General features: G+C 35.5%; 1 protein-coding gene across 1 annotated transcript in view; it reads right to left on the bottom strand.

Moving 5' to 3' along the window:
- The window catches only part of BMT2 (base methyltransferase of 25S rRNA 2 homolog), an 80,289-nt gene that overhangs the window by 23,163 nt on the left and 33,304 nt on the right, over positions 1-23,822 (bottom strand). The window contains exon 3 of the mRNA XM_045565167.1: positions 23,047-23,217. Coding sequence (XP_045421123.1) covers positions 23,047-23,217 — 171 coding nt within the window. The remainder of the gene's footprint in view (positions 1-23,046; positions 23,218-23,822) is intronic.

Genomic DNA, 23,822 nt, shown 5'->3' with positions numbered 1-23,822 from the left:
TGATAGATGACAAGTTAGTGGGTAATATTTATTACTAGATACCTGGGATCACATAAAAATCATTAGTTTCACCTGTCCCTTTGTCTCTGTAATTTCTTTAAGGAACAGCAGAAAAAAAAATAGTTCAAATAAAAAACTCCTGACTCTGGATGAGACTTGGCTTATTCTCATTTACTTAGTGACTCATTCTTAGTACTTTTTATATTATTTATTTCATTTCTGTATGTATCAAAACTCCCTGAAATTCTGACAGGTTAAAGATTATTGGTTTTGATTGCAATGTTAACAGCCAGACAATAACTTCCCCTCTGCAATTTTAGTAGTAAAGAACAAAAAATGTACTGGCAAGAGATTAAGTGTGATGATCAAAGGTTACTTATGGGCTAAATAATCTGCACTAAGTAGATGAAGAAAATTTTGACTACCATACTTGAAAAGCTTTAAAAAGGAAAAGAGAAGACAGGTGTTGGCTCATGGAATTAATGATTTATATTTGAAAAGACAGTTTTTCCCAAAGGGCATTTCATGCTCTTGCAAGAAGCACTCTAGTCAATAGGTCAATGAATGGCAGAAATGTATTTTCTTTTTCAAGAGCTACACAAAGAATGTAACCCTATGATAGCTGTATAGTTAACAAACTATTTTTTTAGTTCAATGTTTTCCCAGATATATTGTGCTGACAAACTTCCTTTTCAAGAACATATTACTACCTCACAGAACTTCTCTGAGAAACTCCAAGATCAGAGATATGGGAACAGAGACTTCGTAAGAAAGGCAAGGATATCTATAAGCAAAACATCTGAAAAAACCAGAAGGATAACCCAGAAACTCCATATACCGATATCAGAGAGAGGTATAAAGAATTAAGTGAAAAGATCTTGGCCATGGCTTGCTTCACATTCCTACTCTTATTTAAAACATTTTTTGTGTTATTATCATTACTATGTAACAATGACAATGGCCACTGCAGCAGCAATGTAAAGTTCTTATGAGTAGGTATTATTACTCTTATTTTATAGATGAGGAGACTGAGGCTTGGGAAAGTTAATATGCGAAAGGTTATACAGCTAGTATGAGATTTCAGACAGGATCAAATTAAAGCTTGACTTAGCAGACTGAGCTTTTAACAATTATACTTCCTATATCTAATACAAAAGGAAATGGCAGTTTGGATACATCAACAGTTGTCCATGGATGAGATAAATATACTATGGAAATATAGAGTATAAATGTAGTTCTTCATTTTGAAAAAAAGTTCACCATATGCATGAGTTTTTTGTTGCTGTATAACAAGCTACCATAAACTTAACTTTAAAACAATACCTAATTGTATAGGTTGAAAGCCTGGGCAGGTTTGGCTGGTACTCTAGGGTTTAATAAAGCTGAAATCAAGATGGCAGCTGGTGTAGGCTCTTATTCTGGGGACTATGTGGAGGAGAATCAGGAGAATGTTAGCCTCATTCAGGTTGCTGGCAGAATTCAGATTTGTGTGGATGTAGTACTGAGGTCCCTGTTTCCTTGCTGGCTATCTGCTGGAAGTCACTCTCAGCTTCTAGACTAGGCCATTCATATTCTTTGGATCACTGCCCCCTCCATTTTCAAAGCCAACAATAGCATGTTGAATCCTTATACTTCAAATCTCCCTGACATCCTCTCTTCTCCTCCTCTTCTGACAAATCTGAACAAAGTTCTCTGCTTTTAAGGGCCTATGTGATTAGATCAGGCCTACGTAGAGATAATCTTCCCTTATCTTAAGTCAATTGATTAGTAACCTTAATTATATCTGCAAAATCCCTTTAGAGCAGTACCTAGATTAGTGTTTGAACAAAGGGTCAAAATTTTGGAAGAGGAAAGAAACTTCAGAATTTTGCTTACCTTATACCATACTTGAAGAAAAACCCTTTACCTTCCAGCAGCCACTAATAATTTTAGAAATTTATTCAAAAAATATTTACTTCTGTGGTTACATGTGAGAAAAAGGACTGAGACTCATGTGTTTCATCATGTGTGTATATGTGCACATACTTGCTAATAAAGAATTCTGAATCCTAGACTGTTTCTCTGAAGCCATAAATATAAATGAGTATACAACTAACTTGGACATTCAGTTAAAATGAATGCCACTTTGATTACACTGTTAAAAAAATGAACAAAAATCACAATGGCAACAGAAACTGATAATACCTGAATTACAGACTTTAAAAAAATAGTTTATTATGTTTATTTACCTTATTTGTTATTTGCTTCTTTATTATTTTATTATTTACTTCTTTAAGAATATAAAGAAGCAAATACTAGCCTAGCAGTACTGGCCTCTTCATACCCAACAACAATACATTTTTTGTTATAGTTTCAAAGTATTTAACAGTTTTTGCAAAGAACTGATGTAAAATATCCCATTAACTAAGGACACAAAACTTGACAAAAGAAAGCAAAAAATTTAATTGTAAATATCGCAAATAATGTTCCTGTACATAAACAAATCTAAGCAAAGTAAAAATGTTTATTGTCCAAATTTATTTACATATTTTAATTCAATTGCAATTAATATCCCCCAAAACAATTCTTTTGAACTAGAAGAAACAATGAAAGGAATAACGAGAAAAACAGAACAATTAATTGTTAACTATACAATTAAAACTATATATATAAATAAAAACTGAACTAAGTGCCAGCTACTTGAGAGGCTGAGGCAGGAGGATCGCCTGAGCTCAGAAGTCTGAGGTTGAAGTGAGGTATGATGAGGCCACTACACTCCAGCCTGGGTGACAGAGTGAGACCCTGTCTCAAAAAACAAAACACAACAACAAAAAAACTGAACTAATGGCCGGGCGCGGTGGCTCACGCCTGTAATCCTAGCACTCTGGGAGGCCGAGGCGGGTGGATCGTTCAAGGTCAGGAGTTCGAGACCAGCCTGAGCAAGAGTGAGGCCCCATCTCTACTAAAAATAGAAAGAAATTATCTGGCCAACTAAAAATACATATAGAAAAAATTAGCTGGGCATGGTGGCGCATGCCTGTAGTCCCAGCTACTCGGGAGGCTGAGGCAGTAGGATCCCTTAAGCCCAGGAGTTTGAGGTTGCTGTGAGCTAGGCTGACGCCACGGCACTCACTCTAGCCCGGGCAACAAAGCGAGGCTGTTTAAAAAAAAAAAAAAAAAAAAAACTGAACTAAGAACAAAGTGACAATATAAAATAGCTTCAGCTACATATATAAACTTATCTGACACTAGTTCCATTCCCTAAATCATCCATAAACCTCAGAGAAATTGGTATTGAGTCATATATAACCTGAACCCCAGGTATGTCAGATCCAGAGTTTATCCTAAAAAAAAAAAAAAAAAAAAAAAAAAACCCCTGAAAATAAAAGATCAAGTCAGCAATAAACTCATTTTTTGTTTTTTACCTTTAAAGCACGAGAATAAAATAACAAATATATCAATAATTTGAATAAAAATGTAAACAAATGCAATGAGAAAAGTCAATATCAGTCTGAAGAAAATGTCATAACATTTTACAATATTGGAATATTAACTTAAGAGCAAAAGGTCAAGATCTTAACAATGGGAAAATGATATAAAGAGATAATGAGGGAAATGCTAAAAAAGCAAACTAAAAGCCATTAATATCAACCCACATTAGCAATCACAAAAACAAATATAAACAAATATATACCTAAAGTTGCAAATTGCAAAAATTATAAAATATTTTGTACTTACTGAGGTCAAGGTAAAATTTATATACACAGCCATTCCACCAAAGAAAAAAATGATAAAATTTCAGAGCTATGCTGGTCTATATTGTGTCTTTGCAATTTAGAAGAAAAGGTACCCACCCACCTTCTTCAAATGAAATAAATGTTAGGTTAGTATATTACTGCACAAACTAAACAACTACTTGCAGTGGCCCTGCCTGACTTTGCCCCAAGAGGCTTTACAGAGCCCATGAGAAGCAACCTGAATGTTCAAATGTGTGGATCACACATATCCCAAATCCTGAAATACATACACTGCCAATAACCTGACACCTCCAGTGAGATGAGTTCATCAGGGTCACAGTGGGAGGTAACCAAACATTGGGCCTCCAAGAGCAGCAAATAGGTGAGGGAGGTGTCCCCTGAGAAGCCTAGTATGGTTGGGAAAGAGAAGGAAATGTTGAATATATGGGTAGTGATTTATGAATGAAGGTGGTCTCTCTTGCTGTTGTGGGGCTAGGCCAGGGAGGCAAGACCACCACTCATTCTTATTTAAATCAGTATATATATCTGCCAAGTGAATAGCTTCCTCCTTGAATGTACCTAACTTGTATGGTGCACAATGTGAATACCATTTGTGGCAACCTTTAATAACTCTTTTTTAAAGAAAAATGGAAATATTTACGAAGAACCCCAAAATATTCATACTCTTTGTCCTGTAATGCCACTACAAATTTTATCTTAAGGACATGACCAGGCCACAGTATCTAGATATTTGATCAAACACCAGTCTAGATGTTGCTGTGAAGGTATGTTTCTTTTAGATGAGATTAACATTTAAATCAGTAGACTCTGAGTAATGCACATTACCATCTACAATGTGGGTGGGCCTCATCCAATCAGTAGAAGGCCTTAATAGAAAAAGACTGAGGTTGCTCCAGAAAGATGGAATTCTACCTCCAAACTCAAGCTGCATTATTAACTCTTCCCTGGGTCTTCGGTCTGCTAGCCTTCCCTGCAGATTTTGGACTTGCCAGCCCCCACAATCATGTGAATCAATTCCTTACAATAAATCTCTCTCTATACATAGTCATGAGCTTTATAATGACATTTTCAGTCAACGATGGACTGCATATATAATGGTGGTCACATAAGATTATAATGGAGCTGAAAATTTGCCACTGCCTAGTGATGTCATAGCCATCCTAACATTGTAGTAGAATGCATTACTCATGTGTTTGTGACGATGTTGACGTAAACAAACTTACTATGCTGCCAGTCATATAAGTATAACAAATACAATTATGTACAGTGCACAATACTTGATGAGAATAAATTATTGTTATTGGTTATGTATCTACATTTTTTATTGTTATAGAGTGTACTCCTTCTACTTAATTTTTTAAAAAGTTAACTGTAAAACATCCTGAGGCAGGTCCTTCAGGAGGTATTCCAGAAGAAGCACTGTTATCACAAGAGATGACAGCTCCACGTGTGTCGTTACCCCTAAAGACCAACCAGTGGGACAAAATGTGGAGGTGGAAGACAGTGATACTGATGATCCTGACCCTGTGTAAGCCTAGGCTAATGCGTGTGTTTGTATACTAGTTTTTAACAAAAAAGTTTGAAAAGTAAAAGAAAAAAATTAAAAATAGAAAAAAGCTTGTAGAATAAGGATATCAAAAAAGAAAATATTTCTGTATAGCTGTACAATTTGCGTTTTAAGCTAAGTGTTATTACAAAGGAGGCAAAAAGTTTAAAAAATAAAAAGTTTATAAAGTAAAAAAGTTATAGTGAGCTACAGTTAATTAAAAATTAAAAAAAACCTTTAGTATAGCTTAAGTGTAATATTTATAAAGTCTACAGTAATGTCCTAGGACTTCACATTCATTCACCACTCACTCACTGACTTACCCAAAGCAACTTCCAGTCCTGCAAGCTCTATTCATGGTAAGCGCACTATACAGATGTACCATTTAGAAAAAATTTTTATACCATATTTTTTTTGTACCCTTTTTACATTTAGATATGTTTAGAGGCACAAGTATTTACTACTGGGTTACAATTGCCTACAGTATTCAGTACAGTAGCACACTAAAGGTTTGTAGCCTACGAGCAATAGGCTATACCATCTAGGTTTGTATAAATATATTCTATGGTATTTGCATGATGATGAAATTGACTAATGCCACTTTCCTCAGAATGTATCTCCACTGTTAAGTGATGCATGACTGTGTATGTATACACATTTTATTCTGTTCCTTCTGGAGAACCCTAACTAATACATATAGTTCCTATGTGTGATGGTTAACCTTCCCATTTGTTATACAGGGTTACTTGAGAGATAAAAGGGAGTTTCAAACTAAGGAGGAATGTCAGGGGCATCTCGACTATTTGTTCCCTGCTACTGTATTGAGTTTCCTTGCTCCCAGGAAATGAATATAGGGAAGCATTAGTTTTAATTAAAATAAGCCTCAAAAAAAGTAGCTTACAGGCAAAAAAAAAAAAAAGCCACAACCAATCTGACACTTTGCTTCCTCATAAAAACACTTTTTGCTACACTGAGGCAAAAAATGACTAAATCAGATCTGACAAGAAGTTGGAAAACATTCAAAATTATAAAAAAGGCTGACTGAAATGCAGATGCATATTCATTTATGACCTTGCCCTAACTGATTATGTCTTGAGATACTGGTTAACAACACTGGGAGCTGCCATAATTAATATTTTAAAATACTGTTTATTTCAACTATCTCATCTATTATTATTTATGACATAAACAACTTGTTGGCAACCTATATTGCAGTAGTTTTTAACAATTCAACTTTGCTAAAGAATCACACCCTACCACAAAAAACAGGTATCTAGTGCTTGAGTAAATATATACATATATTTACATTAAATATATTTATAAATATAAATAAAAATATAAATGTATTTATAAGTCTAAAAATGACTTAATGAACTGGGCACAGTGGCGCACACCTGTAGTCCCAGCTACTCAGGAAGCTGAGGTGGGAGGATCGTTTGAGCCCAACCTGGGCAACATAGCAAGACCTGTCTCAAAAAAAAAAAAAAACCTAACAAACATAATTCCTTGACAATAGCGGTATTCATCATGACCGTTAGTAATTTTTATAGATGTATAGGACTCTGTCCTTACAGTAAATATGCCTATGTTTTTGGAATTACTTATTGCTTTTTTGAAGGCCCCAGTTCCATGGGAATCACCTGAACTGATCTCTTTTTTCTTAGGGTGATTAAAAATACAAGTCAGCTGAAACTAGATTTACTGTCTTATATTAAGTAGGGTAAGGAGACAAACAGTGGCATGGCACACAAACATGGCATTTTGTGTATTCTCCAGAAATGAAGCAATTGCCCTCAAACATTTCATATTAGATTATTCAACTGTGTCCATATTTTTTCTTTCATTTATTCAAACACACAAGTACTTGTGTGCCAGGTGTTCCATAGGGTTTGGACAATACAGCAATAAACAAGACAAAGATATTCTTAAATTTACACAGCAGAAAATATAATTTAGGTAACTGCTATATACCTAAATATCATTTATATTTATTACCAATAAATTGCTTTCTGAATCATTTTTACATGCTTTTCTATCTAGAGAGCTGAACTGAGGGAGAAAAGGAAACAATTTAACAAGTGTATAGTACTACGAGGAGTATAATTTCAAAAAAATTGTAAAGAATATGACTTGAGATTAAATATCTATATATTCTTCCATATACGGTTACTCAATACTGGGAATTTGGCTATTATCAACATAATATGAATAAACTTAGTACAGAATGTATTATAAAATTTGGCGCAGGGAAACATCTCAGAATTCTGTGCAACACTGTGACTAAAGAAGCCAGCTCTAACTTTGGCAGATCCACAGCTAGGTAGTCTCCCTGAGCCAAGTGAAGCATGGAGAAAAGGAGAGAGCCGGGGAAGGAAGGGAATAAGCTTCAGTGGCCAACTGCCTGAGGCTATAACAGCTGCTGCTTGGTGAAACAAAAGAGATCAAGGAAGGGAGTGGGCTGAAACCCAAGAAGAGGCAGTTTATAGATTATACAGTTTCAGCTCCTATTTTATCTCTTTAAAGAGCAGCTGCCCCACAAGCTTCATGGAAGAAGGGTTAGAAAACCAGAAGACTCAAACTCCATTCTCCACTATAGGTCCCAAATACAGATCCGATCTGGAAAGTATTTTATATTTCCTTTCTTTGTTTTACAATTAACAGCAGTCTTCATATTAATCCATGCTTTTTTTTTCTGTTTTTGAGACAGGGTCTCAATCTGTTGCCCAGGCTGGAGTGCAGTGGTGCGATCATAGCACACTGTAAGCTCGAACTCCTGGGCTCAAGAGATCCTACTGCCTCAGTCTCCCCAGTAGCTAGGACTACAGGGGCACCCCAGCAAGCCTAGCTAATTTTAAAATATTTTTTTGCAGAGACAAGATCTCATTAAGTTGCCAGGCTGGTCTTGAACTCGTGGCATCAGGTGATTCTCTTGCCTTAGCCTCTCAAAGTGCTGGGATTACATGAGTGAGCTACCACAACCTGCCAATCTATGCCATTCTTACTTTTTTTTTCCTTGTTTTCAACATGCTTTCAAACAATGTTATCAATATACGTTCTCAAAAGAATGAGATTGTAAGCAAAGTGGAAAAAATATTAAATACCAGATTGAAGGTATTTAAAAACTGGGATCCTGGCACAGGGGCATGTGCCTGAAATACCAGTTAATTGGGACGATTGCTTGAGCCCAGTAGTTTGAGACCAGTCCAAGAAATATAGCAAGACCCCATCTCTAACCAAAAATATAAAAATTGAGGTTTATGTTTTCCCCTACATATGCCATTGTCAATTACATTTTTTGCACTGTCCATCATTTCATACAAATAACTAGACAATGCCAGTGATAAAGACATTAGTTGTCTTAATGTTGAGAAAAAGATAACACTCATTAAGTCTGCTTAAAGCAGTCAATTTTCAACCTCTCAATTTCATCACTGGATGTATAATTGAAAAGCCAAAAATTTAACTGTGTATTCAATTTTACAAATATTAAAGAATATGTACAACATACTGGAAATATATTGTTACTAATTCTGCTCAAAGTATGAGGTACAATTAAGAATTTTCTTCTATTTTTTTAGGGAATGGTATTAAAAGCCCTCTTATAAACTGCCCAACTTTCATATTATTTCATATGGTTCTTATAAAAACATTTTTCAGGAAATTCTTTATGAAATGAAACTACCTATACACAAAGAGGTTACGGTGTCTATAGGTTCAGTGACACTTAGTACACTGAGATTAATCTGTTCTTTTTTTCTTACTACAGGAATAGAATTTTGTATGTATCATTTTTTTGAGTAATATTCATGGATGGGTAAATTATAAAACATGGAATAATAATTCTGAAAAGCACAAGATCTTTTTCTACACTTAGCAGAAAAGAACTGCATTTAAATAAAATCAAAATGCAAATGCATCAGTTTGTCTACTAAATATAGTTAATATTTAAAAGCAAAACAGAAAATTATGACTTTGCTCTAGAATACTTAAACTTGCAATCTACTGTGTTACCCATTAAGCAACCAAGAGCTGCCTCATAGAGAAATGAAGCTGAAGAAGTAAATACAAACTAAGCCACCTATAACTTTACACACATTTATCTCTTAATCTTATGCTATGTTAAAAAAAAATCTTTCCCTTCTATTTCCATGTTACCTAGCACAGAAAGCTAGAAATATAGTAGCACTCAGCAATTGTTTTTTGAATGACTGAAAATGTATCCTGCTGAGGCTACTTGATACTTTATGCACTGGTCATGGGTTTTTCTGCTTTTCAATTATAGCTCTTCAGAGTGAATATCTACCTCTTTTTCAATTCTATTAGTCTCTACCTTTTCTATTTGCTTCCTCCTCTAAGCTCTCTCTATCCCCTAATTTTGTTAATATTGTGTGTTAGCATTAAAAATGAATTTATCTTATTTAAGTGTTTTAAGATACAAAAAATTTACTTTATATACTTATTTGTATAAAATAAAATGTGTACTTATAGTCAGTTAGGTACAACTCTTGATCTGAGTATCACTGAAGAAATTATCCTCTCTTAACCTTTCCACACACTATCACATTCTTTAGAGTATCATCACTTTATAAACCTCCCACTTGAACTTCAAATCACTGAAATTTGGCTGTCACCTTTAACACTGCATAAATCCTCTCAAGGTCAATGACTTCTTAATCATTAAATCCAAGAACATGCTCTTAATCTGTAAGCTACTGATTATTATCTTTCTGAACTCTTTGTACGCTGTGGCTTCCTCTTTATCCCTGTTACATGCAAGCATTGCCTAAAGCTCCATAATTGAGGTTTCTTTCTTTTTATTCTATCCTCTTTCTCCAGACTAATTCAGGTGATATTCCCCATGATATCATGCAGTTCCACCAATCAAAATAACCTCAAATACAGCTGAGACTTCTGTATCTATTTTCTGATTTTTGAACTTGTTTCTTAGCTTCAGACTCACATTTTCAACAATATGCAACTGTTTTGGTACAGAAGGTTCTAGAAATGCTTTCAAATTCAATTTATCCAAAACTGTACTAACTACCTTTTTGCCCCTTAACATTGTTTTCCTCATGTTGTACTCCATAAAACATCTACTCTGTGAGATAATGCTAAGCTCAGTAGAAGCTTTTTATCTCCCTCCCTCAACCAGGTACTACAACTTGGTAATGTCTCTAGTATTCATCTCCTTTCTGGCTCCACTCTGAAACCACAGTCTTATCTATCACTTCTTGCAATTGGTCCCTTTGTTAGAGTATCTTCCAACCAATAGGGTGTATGGACATAGAGACTTGCCCCTAAAATATTCTATAGAAAACACAGCATATATTGGTTGGCATGATGTTCAAGGCTCTTTATCATCTAAGACTCAATCAACTGTACTAGTCACTGTTTTCTGAAAACACAATATACTTAAGCATCTTTGTTAATTTTTTCCTTCTCACTATTAAGCCCTCTTTTCTTTCCAAGACTCAACTCAAATATTAGCTCTATAAAAATTTCGTTAAATCTTCCTGTAAAAGTGATGATTAACTCTTCTTTCACAGCATATCCTTTTTAATCCTATTATTAACAGTCTCTTGCTGGTTGCAAAAAAGCATGGGCCACTGGACTATAAGATGATTGCAAATGTAAGAGTGAGCAAAAGAGTTAAAAACATGCTCTATTTTTCTTTGTAACTCTTCATGACTCACCTATGCTAATAGCACATGCTTTTTGAATTCATTAAACTTAACTATTTATTGAGGGTCTAGTATGTGATGGTATAGGAGCTGAATTATGCACAAGGCAGATGTGGACCTTACCTTTATAGAGTTTATAATGTGTTCTGAAAGGAGAGATAGATCATAAGCAAATAATTATAGTAAAGTATGATAAAAGTTAGAATAAGGAAAATACAGTATGTTAGAACAGGGGTTTTCAAAACCCCTGACCTTGTTTCTTAGCTCCAGACTCATATTTTGTAATCTTAAAAAACTACCAAAGACCCTAAAGAGCTAGAGTTTTTGATTATGTGGGTTGTATCTAATGATATTTACTGTATTATAAGTATCAGAGAGATTTTTTTAAAAATGTATTAACTCATCAAAAGTAACAATAATAAAACCATCATATGCTAACATAAGTAACTTTTTTTTGCAAAAGAACTATGTTTTCCAAAACAAATAATTTTGTGAGAAGAATGGCATTTACAATCTTTGTAAATCTCTGTCTGGCTAAATAGAAAATAGCCAGATAATCATCATGTTTTAGCATGCAGCAGAAGGACTTTTTGTGTTCTACCCATTTTGCCACATAGCTTGTTAAAAAGACAATCACTCCTTGAGAGTTTAGTTTAATAAAATTAATAATTTTTACTGCTTCATCCATGACATTAAGTGCAACTGGCCTTTTCTTTAAAAATAATTGAGAGTGTATGGTGAAGAATATGACTATTAATATAGTCTGGTGCCACTGCCTTGATTTGTGCCAAGGTGCCAGCAGTTTTATCCACCATTACTTTTGCATTAACAGTACAAAAGGCACCACAGTAAAAAAAGGCAAATAATTTCTTAGTATTAATATGGAAATACTTCGAATTCACAAACCATTCTCCTCTTACCCCTCTCCATGAAAGGGCCTCAAAGACTCTTACAAATCCATAAACCACACTTTGAGATTTGCTCCATTAGGGGAGTATGTAGCCTGTTGATGATACCAGCTATTGGAGTAAGGCATGTTCTTCCTGAGAAAGTTTAATGTTTAAGACCAGATCTAAGGATGGACAGGAAGGGAAGGGAGTAAGTAATGGGTTGTGAGAGAATGTTCTGGGCAGAAGGATAAACACCAGACTTGAGCTGGAATTTTGCAGGAAATAAAACAAAGATCAATATTACTGAGGCATATAGTTTTAAAAAAAAAGGTACTGAGAAATGAGGGAGGTAAAGGTCTATCATAAAGGACTTTTTATGTTAAGGAACTTGGAATTTATTTCAACAGCAAAGACATCACTAAAAGTTTCAGTGAAAGAGTTGGCATTATCAGTTTTGTGTTTCAAAAAAAAAAAAAAAAACCCTCAAGTTGAACTGTGCAGCATGAACTGGGGTAAAACTGAAAAAAAAAAAAAAGACTACTGTAATAGTCTTTGTGAGAGATGAGATAGAAGCAGACAGATTGAAGCAATATTGAAAACTTAGAATTTATAGCAGGACTTAGTGATTAACTGGATGTGGGAAGCAAGATAGAGGAAGGAGTCAAAAGTAAATCTCAGAGTTTCTGGCTTGGGCATATAGACAGATTTAATGAAATAGAGAATACTGGAAGAGGAATAGATTTGGGTGGTTCAAGAGGTACGAAGATGGAAAAAATAAGGTCACTCATATGAGGATATCTCACAGGCACAAATGTAAACAGAGAGGCCTTGTAGGCATCTAGATATATGGCAGCTGGGGCAGAGGTCTGAACTGGAGATACAGATTTGGAATCATTAGCATATATGTGGAAATAAAGCTGTGGGAGTTAATTAAGCTGCCGTGTGCAGTTGCCATATGTTGAGTGTGAAGAAAAGCAGAGAATCTGGGGCCAACAATTAAGAGAAGGAGAGAAAGCGTATATATGGTTATTATGAAAGAACAAGTAAATGGACTTGGAAAAGGCTTTTACAGTACAGGAATTAAAATGAGGATTGATTTTTTTGAAAGATAACAGTGTAGTGATAAGGAGAATACGGAAGAAGTTGATTGTCAATAAATTACCATTAGCCCCATAAAATAAGGTAATACAGGTTGAGTAGCCCTTCCTCAAAATGCCTGGGACTGGAAGTGTTTTGGATTTTGGAATATTTGCATTGTAATTATCTGTAATGTTCCAGTGAGCATGTCCTTTGAATGTCACAACAGTACTCAAAAAGTTTCAGATTTTAGAGCATTTCGATTTTGAAGTTTTGGATTTGGAATGCTCAACCTGTAGCATGTGCCTCTGCAACCCCCATAAAATGAATAACATTCTTGGATATTTGTTCCAGGAGGGGTTTCAGATTTTATGTAACCCATTTGAAAATAGTAGTTTGTTAGCTAAAATGAAACACTGAAGGCTCCATTTCCTAAATTATCTTTGTATAATTTTGCATATAAATCTAACTTTTTTAGTTAGAGCATTAGATCAAATGAGATTCAATTCCAGTTACTAAAATAACATTATAAATTGTTTTACATAGTAAATCTTTATGAGCTGGGGGCATAATACGCAGAAATACATTTAAGAATCTTATTAAATGAGGTTAATGGAATGAATTTTTTTGTTTGCATGCTTTAATTCTTACTAAAGAAACACATTTACTTTATAAATCCCTCCAGATTTCTCTCAGTTAGAAAATAGTCTGCAGTCATCATTTTCCTTTACATACAGTCACACTATAAAAGTCTAAGTCATGTATTCTTCTCATGAAGATTTGCCAATTGAGCTGTTACCCAAATGATGATTTGAACTCATATAATCATCACTACTTTCATTCTCAACATCTAGTGCTTTGAGTCACTAACAGAAAGCTCAGAGCTTTAGGGTTTTATACATGGTTCTTCCCATTTTTTAAAAATAGCTTATACGGTCTTTTTTTTTTTTATAGAAGAAAAGGAGACTGAAAATGTTAGATGCTTTCCCAAGGCTATTCCCTGAGCCACTGCTAAAACTGGGGAAAAATTGTCTTCCTAACTTTTAAGAAAGGAGCAACTGGAAGTATAGATTGTGTGTATTCAGCTTTTTCATACACTTCACTATAAATTTTTTAAGCCAAGAAAACCTATGAAGGAAAACTTCACAATTTTGATATTGGGAATAAGCATTGTTTCTGCAGAAATAGCTTTGGAAAACTACATCATGCGTTGTTTTACATGAGATTTTTTTTTTTTTTTTGAGACAGGGTCTTGTTCTGTTGCCTGAGCTGGAGTGCAATGGCATCATCATAGCTCACTCCAACCTCAAACTCCTGGCCTCAAGCGATCCTTCTTTCCTCAGCCTCTTCAAATGCAAGGATTACAGGCATGAGCCACCATGCCAAGCTGTATCTTGATAATATTACTAAGTATTTAGATATGGTATGTATAATTGTAAACTTATTCTATTAACACTTCAGCAAAAGAAATGAATTTTATGTTCAGGTTCAAATTTATTTGTATATATATATTTTGATTAATATGTAATGCATTTCAAACTAGAAGCAAAACACTCTTAAAAACTATTATTGAAACTCTTAAAATTTTTGATTTATATATTATGTTTAAAAGACATTTAACTTCCTCCTTAACCCCTGTAGTATCTTTTGCTCACTAGGATAACCTGCAATATTAAAAAGCCCAGGAAAATAAATAGAACGCTAAAACTGAACAGAAATAAACTGTTAACTAAAGCTTAAAAATAAAAAAAAACCCTCCAAAGCTAAAGAACATTAAAAAAGATACGCAGACTCTAGTTCAAGATGGCTGAATGAGGACATCAGATACCAGTTCTGTCCAGAAAGAGGAACAAAAATTATGAACAGACAATCATACCTTGAATAGAACATCTAGGAGAGAACACTAGATGTTCTCATGGGACTAGAGAACACTAGAACATAACTCATGGGAAATACTTGAGGCATGGAAGGAGAAGGAAGTGAGTGGCCAGCTCAGCAGAGACCAGCTGGGAGTCCCGAGGGGCTTGGTATTGCCTTTAAAGGGTGAAAGCTTCCGCTGTCCACATCCCTGCGGCAAACTGCTGAGATCTGAACTGCAGGAGAGATTCTCTAGACACGTGAACCCTGACACTAGTGTGGGGGGTGATTTGGAGACCATGTAAAGGCACTGCACCAGATAGGGAACTTGCTCTAGGTCACTCACCACCCCACTGAGACCTCAGTGGCTGTGGCAGAGGCCATTTTGGGAGCACAGCTGTCATGGGACTGTGTCCTGCCCTGGGAACAGACACAGCCTCTGTATCTTCACATTCTGGGAGCTTCCACTGACATCATCCAGTGTTCACATGTAGGGGTGCAGTGGCACAGTGCTGGCTGGACCCAAAGGTGCTGCAGAGTCCCCGGTACCCTAGTCCACAGGGGGTACTACTCCATGGGGAAAAGATGGTGCAATACAAAAAAAGGCGGCCCCTGGGACAAAGGAAACCAAACTGTACTTTCCAGAGCTTGAGAGCTCCCTGTCTGAGGCTGTGAGAAGTGACCCCACCCCCAGCAGGAGCACAAACTCTGTGCTCAGCTTTGCAAGCCAAGAGTGAAATCCCCTCCCACTGGCAGAGCTGCCTCTGTGGTCTTGCTCTCCTTTAGATAACAGGACTCTTGTTCCCCCTCCATATACCACTGTAGGCATACCTACTGCTGCTGGAGGCTTAGGTGGATGAGCCAGAGGCTACCTGTCTGTGGCAGTGAGTGGTGACCATGACCTTACTGGCAGTGTGGCCTCCATACCTGCACACAAAGGCAGGGTTCCCCACCCCCCACTGCCGAACTGCAGCACTGCTGCTACAGAGAGCCAGAGAACAGCATGTCTAAGTGCTGGTGGGGGTAGCCACCACCAACAAAAGTCTGCACTGCTCAGGACTCAGTGGCTCATCTGGCTATTGCCATCGCCCACACCATAGCAGCTGTCTAGGGACCCAAGAACCTGATCTCCTCCCTAGCCTACCACTGCCACTACTGGCATCTGAACAAACCACCTAGAGGCCCAAGAATCTGCCCACTGGTAACTGCCAAAGCAGGTGCCACCATACACCACCCTGGGGCATGAAGATAGGCACACTCAACTCACTGTTGCCACTAATGGGGCCTGAAGACTGCCCCACTTGGCTTCCCAGGCCCCAACACAACTTCACCACAGCCTCCACTAATAACTACATTCGAAACCTCTGAGGAAATCACAGAAAGGACTAATGTTGTTTACAGCCAAAGAAATCAGAGACTATACTACTTCATGAACCCAGAATCAAAGTCAAAGTACCCTACCCAAATAACACCATAGATACATCTTCAGGAAAGGGTCCTCCCTTAAAAGAGTCAATTCAAAAATAGAAAGAAGTGACTGTTATATCAGATGTGTAGATATCAATGTAAGGACATGGTAAACACGAAAACACAAGGAAATATGACACCTCTAAAGGAACACAGTAATTCTCCAGCAATAGGTCTTAAAAATAAATCTTTGAAATTCCAGATAAAGAATTCAAAGTACTGATTTTAAAGAAGCTCAGTGAGATATAAGAGAATTCTGAAAAACAACACAATGAAATCAGAAAAACAATTCAGGATATGAATAAGAAATTTACCAGATGGATATTTTTAAAAAGAACCAAATAGAAATTCTGGAACTGAAGAATTCGTTGAAGGAAATACAAAATATATTTGAAAGCTTCAACAATAGACTAAATCAGGCAGAAGAAACACTCTCAGAACTTGAAGACAGGTCTTTTGAAATAACCCAGTCAGAAAAAAAGAAAAAGAAGAAAAAGAATGAGCAAAGTCCTTGTGACATTTGGGACAACAGAAAGTGACTGTATATAGAAAGCATTGGTATTGGAGAGTGAAGAGAAAATGAAGAATGAGATAACTTAATTAGTTAAATAATAGGTGAAAACGTCCCAAGCCTAGCAAGAGATTTAGACATTCAGATGCAGGAAGCTAAACAATCTCCACACAGATACAATGCAAAAAAGTCTTCTCCTTGGCACATTATAATCAGACTAAAAGTCAAAGATAAAGGAGTAAATCCTAAAAGGAGCAAGAGAAAATCATCTGGACACCTACAGAGGAAACCCCATCAGACTAACAGTGGATTTCTCAGCAGAAATCTTATAGGCTAGAAGAGAATGGGATGACATATTCAAAGTGCTGAAACAAAAAAACTGCCAGTCATAAATACTATATCCAACAAAATTATCCTTCATATATAAAGGATAAATAAAGTCTTTTCCAGACAAGCAAATACTGAGGAAATTCATTATCAGACCGGCCCTAAAAATATTGTTCAAGGGAGTCCCAAACCTAGAGACAGAAGGACATTTACTATCATGAAAACACATGAAAGTATAAAAATCAATAGTAAAGCAGTCACACAAAGGAGAAAGAGAAAGGACTCAAATAGTATCACTGAAGAAATCCACCAAACCACAATGACAAACAATAAGAGAAAAACAAATAAAGAATATATAAAACAACCAGAAAACAACAATATGATAGGAACAAGGCCACATATATTTTAAGTGAAGATTAAATTCTCCACTTAAAAGATATGGCTAAATAGATAAAAACAAAACAAAGAAACAAAACACATGATCCAACTACATGCTGCTAACAAGAAACTGACCTTACCAATAATGTATAGACTGAAAGTAAAGGGATAGAAAAAGATACTAAATGCACAGGGAAACCAAAAATGAAAGTGAGCCGGAGTAGGTATACAAAATAGACTTTAAATCAAAACAGTAAAAAAAGACAAAGAAGGTTACTATATAATGATAAAGGGATCAATACAAGAGGTAGAACAATTCTAAATATAATGCATCCAACACTACAGCACCCAGATTTATAAAGCAAATATTCCAATATCTAAAGAATGAGATAGACTGCAATACGGTAACAATGAAGGATTTCAACACACTACTCTCAACATTACACAGATCATCTAGACAGAAAATCACCAAAAAAACATGGACTTAAACTAGGCTTTAGGATCAAATGAACCTATTATTATAGATATTTACAGAACATTCTATCCAAAAATTGTAGAACATACATTCTTTTCATCAGCATATGGAACATTCTTGAGGACAGATCACATGTTAGGCCACAAGTGTCAACAAAATTTCAAAAAATTTAAATCATATCACGTATCTTCTGAGACCACAATGGAATAAAACTAGAAATCAATACTCTGAGGAACTTTGAAAACTATACAATACATGGAAATTAAACAGCATGCTCCTGAATGACCACTGGGTCAACAAAATTGAGATGGAAATAAAAAGTTTTCTTGAAACAAATGAAAATGGAAACACAACATAGCAAAACTTGTGAGATACAGCAGAAGCAGTGTTAAAAGGGAAGTTTATAGCAATACATGCTTACATCAAAAATCTAGAAAGATTACAAATTAATAATCTAACAATGTACCTTAAGGAACTATAAAAGAACAAACCAAACTCAAAATTAGCAGAAGAAATAATAAAGATCAGAGTAGAACTAAATGAAATAGAGACACCCAACACACACACACACACAAACACACACACACACACACACACACACACTGTCTCTCTCAGTGGAACAAAAAGTTGTTTTTTTGAAAAAAATAAACACAATTGAAAACTGCTGGCTAGTCTACCCAACAAAAGAAGATCCAAATAAACATCATTAGAAATAAAAAAGAGACATTACAACTGACACTACAGAAATACCAAAGATCATCAGGGATTATTATGAACTGTACATGGGCAAACTAGAAAATTGAGAGGAAATAGATAAATTTCTGAAAACATACAACCTACCAAGATCCAATCAGCAAGAAATAGAAAACCTGAACAGACCAATAACGAGTAGCAAGACTGAGTCAGTAATAAAAAGTCTCCCAACAAAGAAAAGCTCAGGACTGAATGGATTGACAGCTGAATTCCACCAAACATACAAAGAACTAATACCCATCCTCCTGAAACTATTCCAAAAACTGAAGAGAGAGGAATTTTCCCTAAACTTATTCTATAAGGCCAGCATCACTCCAAAACCAAAACCAGATAAGAACATAACAACAACAACAACAAAAACTCAGGCCAACATCCCTTATGAACATAATATACAAAAATTGTCAACAAAATAGTAGCAAACCAAATTCAAGAGCACATCAAAAAGATAATAAACCACATTCAGGTAGAATTTATACCAGGGATGCAAGAATGATTCAACAAACACGAATCAATAAACGTGACACACTACATCAACAGAATGACAAAAACCATCTTTGATCATCTCAATAGACTCAGAAAAAGCATTTGATAAAAATTCAACATGTTTTCAGGATAAAAACTCTAAACAAACTAGATGTAGAAGGAATATACTTCAAAATAATAAAGGCCATATATGACAAACCCATAGCTAACATCAGACTGAATGGGGAAAAGATGAAAGCCTTTTCTGGAAGAACTGGAACAATACAAGGATGCCCACTTTTGCTACTCCTATTCAACATAGTACTGGAAGTCCTAGCCAGAGCAATCAGGCAAGAGAAAGAAATGAAAGGCATCCAAGTTGGAAAAGAGGAAGTCAAACCTCTTTGGTAGGCCGGGCAGGGTGGCTCACGCCTGTAATGCTAGCACTCTGGGAGGCCAAGGTGGGTGGATCGCTCGAGGTCAGGAGTTCGAGACCAGCCTGAGCAAGAGTGAGGCCCCATCTCTACTAAAAATAGAAAGAAATTATCTGGCCAACTGAAAATATATATAGAAAAAATTAGCCAGGCATGGTGGCACATGCCTGTAGTCTCAGCTACTCGGGAGGCTGAGGCAGTAGGATCGCTTAAGCCCAGGAGTTTGAGGTTGCTGTGAGCTAGGCTGACGCCACGGCACTCACTCTAGCCGGGCAACAGAGCGAGACTCTGTCTCAAAAAAAAAAAAAAAAAAAAAAAAACCCGAAAACCTTCTTGGTATTGAGATGATCAAATACCTAAAAAAAACACTTCAACAAGAAACTCTTAGATTTGATAAATAAATTCAGTAAAATTGCAGGATGTAAAATCAAAGTAGAAAAATCAGTAGTGTTTCCATACACCAATAATGAGGTAGCTGAGAATGAAAAGAAGGATGCAATCCCATTTACAAAAGCTGGGGGCGGGGGGGAAACCCTAGGAATAAATTTGACCAAGCAGGTAAAAGATCTCTACAAGGAAAACTCCAAAACATTTATGAAAGAAACTGAAACTGACACAATCAAATGGAAAAACATCCTATGCTTATAGATCCAAAGAATTAACATCATTAAAATAACCATAATGCCAAAAGCGATCTATATATTCAATGCAATCCCTATCAAAATACCAATATCATTCTTCACAGAATTAGTAAAAATAATTCTAAAATTTGTATGGAAACAAAAAGAACCCAAATAGCCAAAGAAGTCCTGAGCAAAAAGAACAAAACTGAAGGCATCACATTACCTGACTTCAAAATATATTACAAGGCACATAGACCAATGGAACAGAATAGAGAACCCAGAAATAAAGCCACATATTTCCAGCCAAGTGATCTTCAACAAAGCCAACAAGAACTTACCTTGGGGAAAGGACACCATCTTTAATAACCAGTGCTGGGAAAATTGTATAGCTACATGCAGAAGAATGAAACTGAACCACCATCTCTCACCATAAATAAAAATCAACTCAAAATCAATTGAAGACTTAAATACAAGACACGAAACTATAAAAATACTAAAAGAAAACTTAGGGTAAAACTCTCCTGGACATTGGTCTAGGCAAAGAATTTATGACTAAGACCTCAAATATAAAGACAACAAAATAAAAAATATACAAGTGGGAGTTAATTAAACTAGAAAGTTTTGAGATATAGATGACATAAAAATGACTCCAGTAGTAACAAACATTTGATTTTTAATTTGGTTTTCATGAAATGTGTGCAAAAAATATAAATCTTTACTATTTGAACCTTGCAATCTGAACCCAGAAGTCAAAATAACTTGAATAGATATTTTAAGAGTAGGAAAAAGATAACCCTTCCTATAGGATATTTGTAACTGAATAAACAGCTGACTTTTATTTCATCTACATCTCTAGAAGAGGTGTGTATGCACATGCATGAGAGAGAGATTTAAGGAAAATTGCATATATTTTGTATTCAGGATCACTTTATTTAGACACATAAAGTGGTAGATTTTTATGATGAACTATATGCAAAACAAATGTTCTAATTACATGGGGAGTTTACAAAATTCTTTATGTGACATGGTCTCTGTGTAAAAAACAATGTCTAGTAAAAAGACTGGAAAGAAATGTACCTAAACGTAACCAGGATTGAGTAATCTATTTTCTATATCTTTAATCTCTTCTCTATACACAAATTTTTCATACCTCAATTTCATTTATAGTCAGAAAAAACACGTATGAGTGAATTTTAACACAATGTAAGTATTACAAGAGAGGTATAAAAAAGGTTAAATATTGGTATCAGATAGTATCAATTCTTTGGGAAAGTTCAAGGAAAGTTCTAGAAGCAAAGACGCTTCTAATATAACAACTATTATCAGAAAGAGGATATATCCCATTTTCAACTGCCAGAAAGTGAGAACAAACATGTACCATGCTAGGGAAATTTAAAACAGTTCCATATAACCAGAATACAGGCTGCGAGAATGGTTGGAAGAGCAGAAAGAATGAGGATACATACACATGCTGAAGCCAGATGCTATATTAAGGAGTTCAGAGCTTTTAGAAGGAAGAAAATCTAAACTCAGCCATCCTAGGCTAAGTCATTCAATACTAAATTTCAATACTAAGTTAAACCTGACCTATAACAATCATATTTGGATACTTCCCTTTATATATCCAAAACCAAACTAATTTTTCCCCTTTGAAACTAAACCAGAAACTGGTATATCTGACTACAGCAGACAAGAAGGTTAAAAAATTCACTCGTCAAGACAACAACTATAAAACTGGAGAAAATCATCAAAAACCACCATTTTAGTGCTCCAATAGGAGCAAATAAGTTGAAAAGTATTTATTCATGAAAACCTGCTACACCTAGGTTAAAAAACAGGAACTGTGGTGTCCTTGCCTGGAGCTGCTCTCATCACCTCCACCCCCTGCTGAGTTGGTATGAAAGTTCTTCCAGGAAGGGCTGGCTGTGAAAAACAGTAGCTTCACTGCTGGAGGGGGCCAACTTGATTTGGAACAAAGGGTGTCTGAACAGTCAGACATACATTTATTAAGTTCACTGCCTTATATGAATGGGGATTGTGGCACCCCCAAACAATTATAATAGTAACATCAAAGATGACTCATCACAGATCACCGTAACAGATACAAAGAGAATGAAAATCTGAAATATTGCAGGAACTACCAAAATGTGACAGACACAAAGTGAGTACATGCTGCTGGAAAAATGGCACTGAGAGACGTTTTTGATGCAGGGTTAACCACAAATCTTCAATGTCTAAAAAACACAGTATCTATGAAGCACAATAAAGTGAAGTGCAATAAAACAAGGCATGCCCATACTAAAAATTAATTGGATTATAACACTCATATACTTATAAAATTTGTGCCTATATGCACAATCTTTTACTAGCAGGCAGATTTTCATAATAATGGCAATTGGTTCTATTAATAACCTGTTTTTCTCCTTATTTGTAATTTATTAGTGGATAGCTACTTTAAACAGTTAAATTAGATTTTATTGTTTTGATTCTTTTTGTTGATAATCACATAATTATATGTTATATTATATGACAGATAACTATTATATAACATAATATATAATTATTATATAGTTATAACATTTAATAAACTATTCTTTCTCATTTTTAGTGAGAGAACACATGCTACAGAACCACTAATTTTCCAGATAGCTCTTAAAATTTTGTTAGTTTTCTCCCTAATAATATTACAAATCTGCATTTCTCAGCCTATCATATTACTGGAGGAAAAAGGAAACTACCCATTACTTGGTAGAAACCATTACACTATCTAATATAAACATAGGTAGCCAAGATAATGTTAATAATCAGAGTAGAAGAAATATACTTACTCAGTTATAAATTCAGGGTTTGTAAAGCTGAGGTTGGTTAAATGACCTTCAAGTTTAGAAGACTCATGCATATTTAAGGCTGGAGTGGTCTTAGTGGCGAGTACAGCTCTTTTTTCATCTTTCTCGAGTGCTTTTCTCTTCCCACCATTTTGGAAATATTCTCTGCAAACACTACAAGTCAAAATAAAGTTATATTTTAAAATACTGTGTGTATGAATATAAAATACAATGGAAAAACATTAGCTTTTATTAATCAACATGAGAAACTTTCAAATTAAAATTCTTATTGTGAAAATGTCAAATAGAGGGAAGTTTGAACACTCTGTAGCACTTTCAAATTTTTAAAAATTACTATACAATGAAGAATGATCATAAGTTTATGTTTAGCAGGTAAAAAACATGTTTTTCAGGAGTTGTTAGTTAGGGACCAGGAGGAAGGGGAAACAAGGAGGCAAGGCCCAGGAATTCGGTAGAAACACTGTTGCTGGCCAACCAATCAGAGGAGGGTAAGAAAACCACAAACCCAAGAAATGGCCCAACTGCAGAAAAAAACACCTTGTGGCATGCTCACAGATGAGCTGGCAGTGACGTTAGGTGAACTACCCTCATTAACATAGTAAAAATCACACTCACAAATGCCTTGACAGTTTACAAATGTCATGGCAGCTCCTGGAAGTTAAGGACAAGTTAAGGGAGGGTCCCCGGTTCCAGGAAATCTCCACCCCTCTTGCCTGAATCAAAATGAATATTCTGCCCACCATTTAGCATACCATAAG

Source organism: Lemur catta, chromosome 11 (genome assembly GCF_020740605.2).
Source record: "Lemur catta isolate mLemCat1 chromosome 11, mLemCat1.pri, whole genome shotgun sequence".
Taxonomy (NCBI): domain Eukaryota; kingdom Metazoa; phylum Chordata; class Mammalia; order Primates; family Lemuridae; genus Lemur; species Lemur catta.
This window is presented reverse-complemented; position numbering and strand designations above follow the sequence as displayed.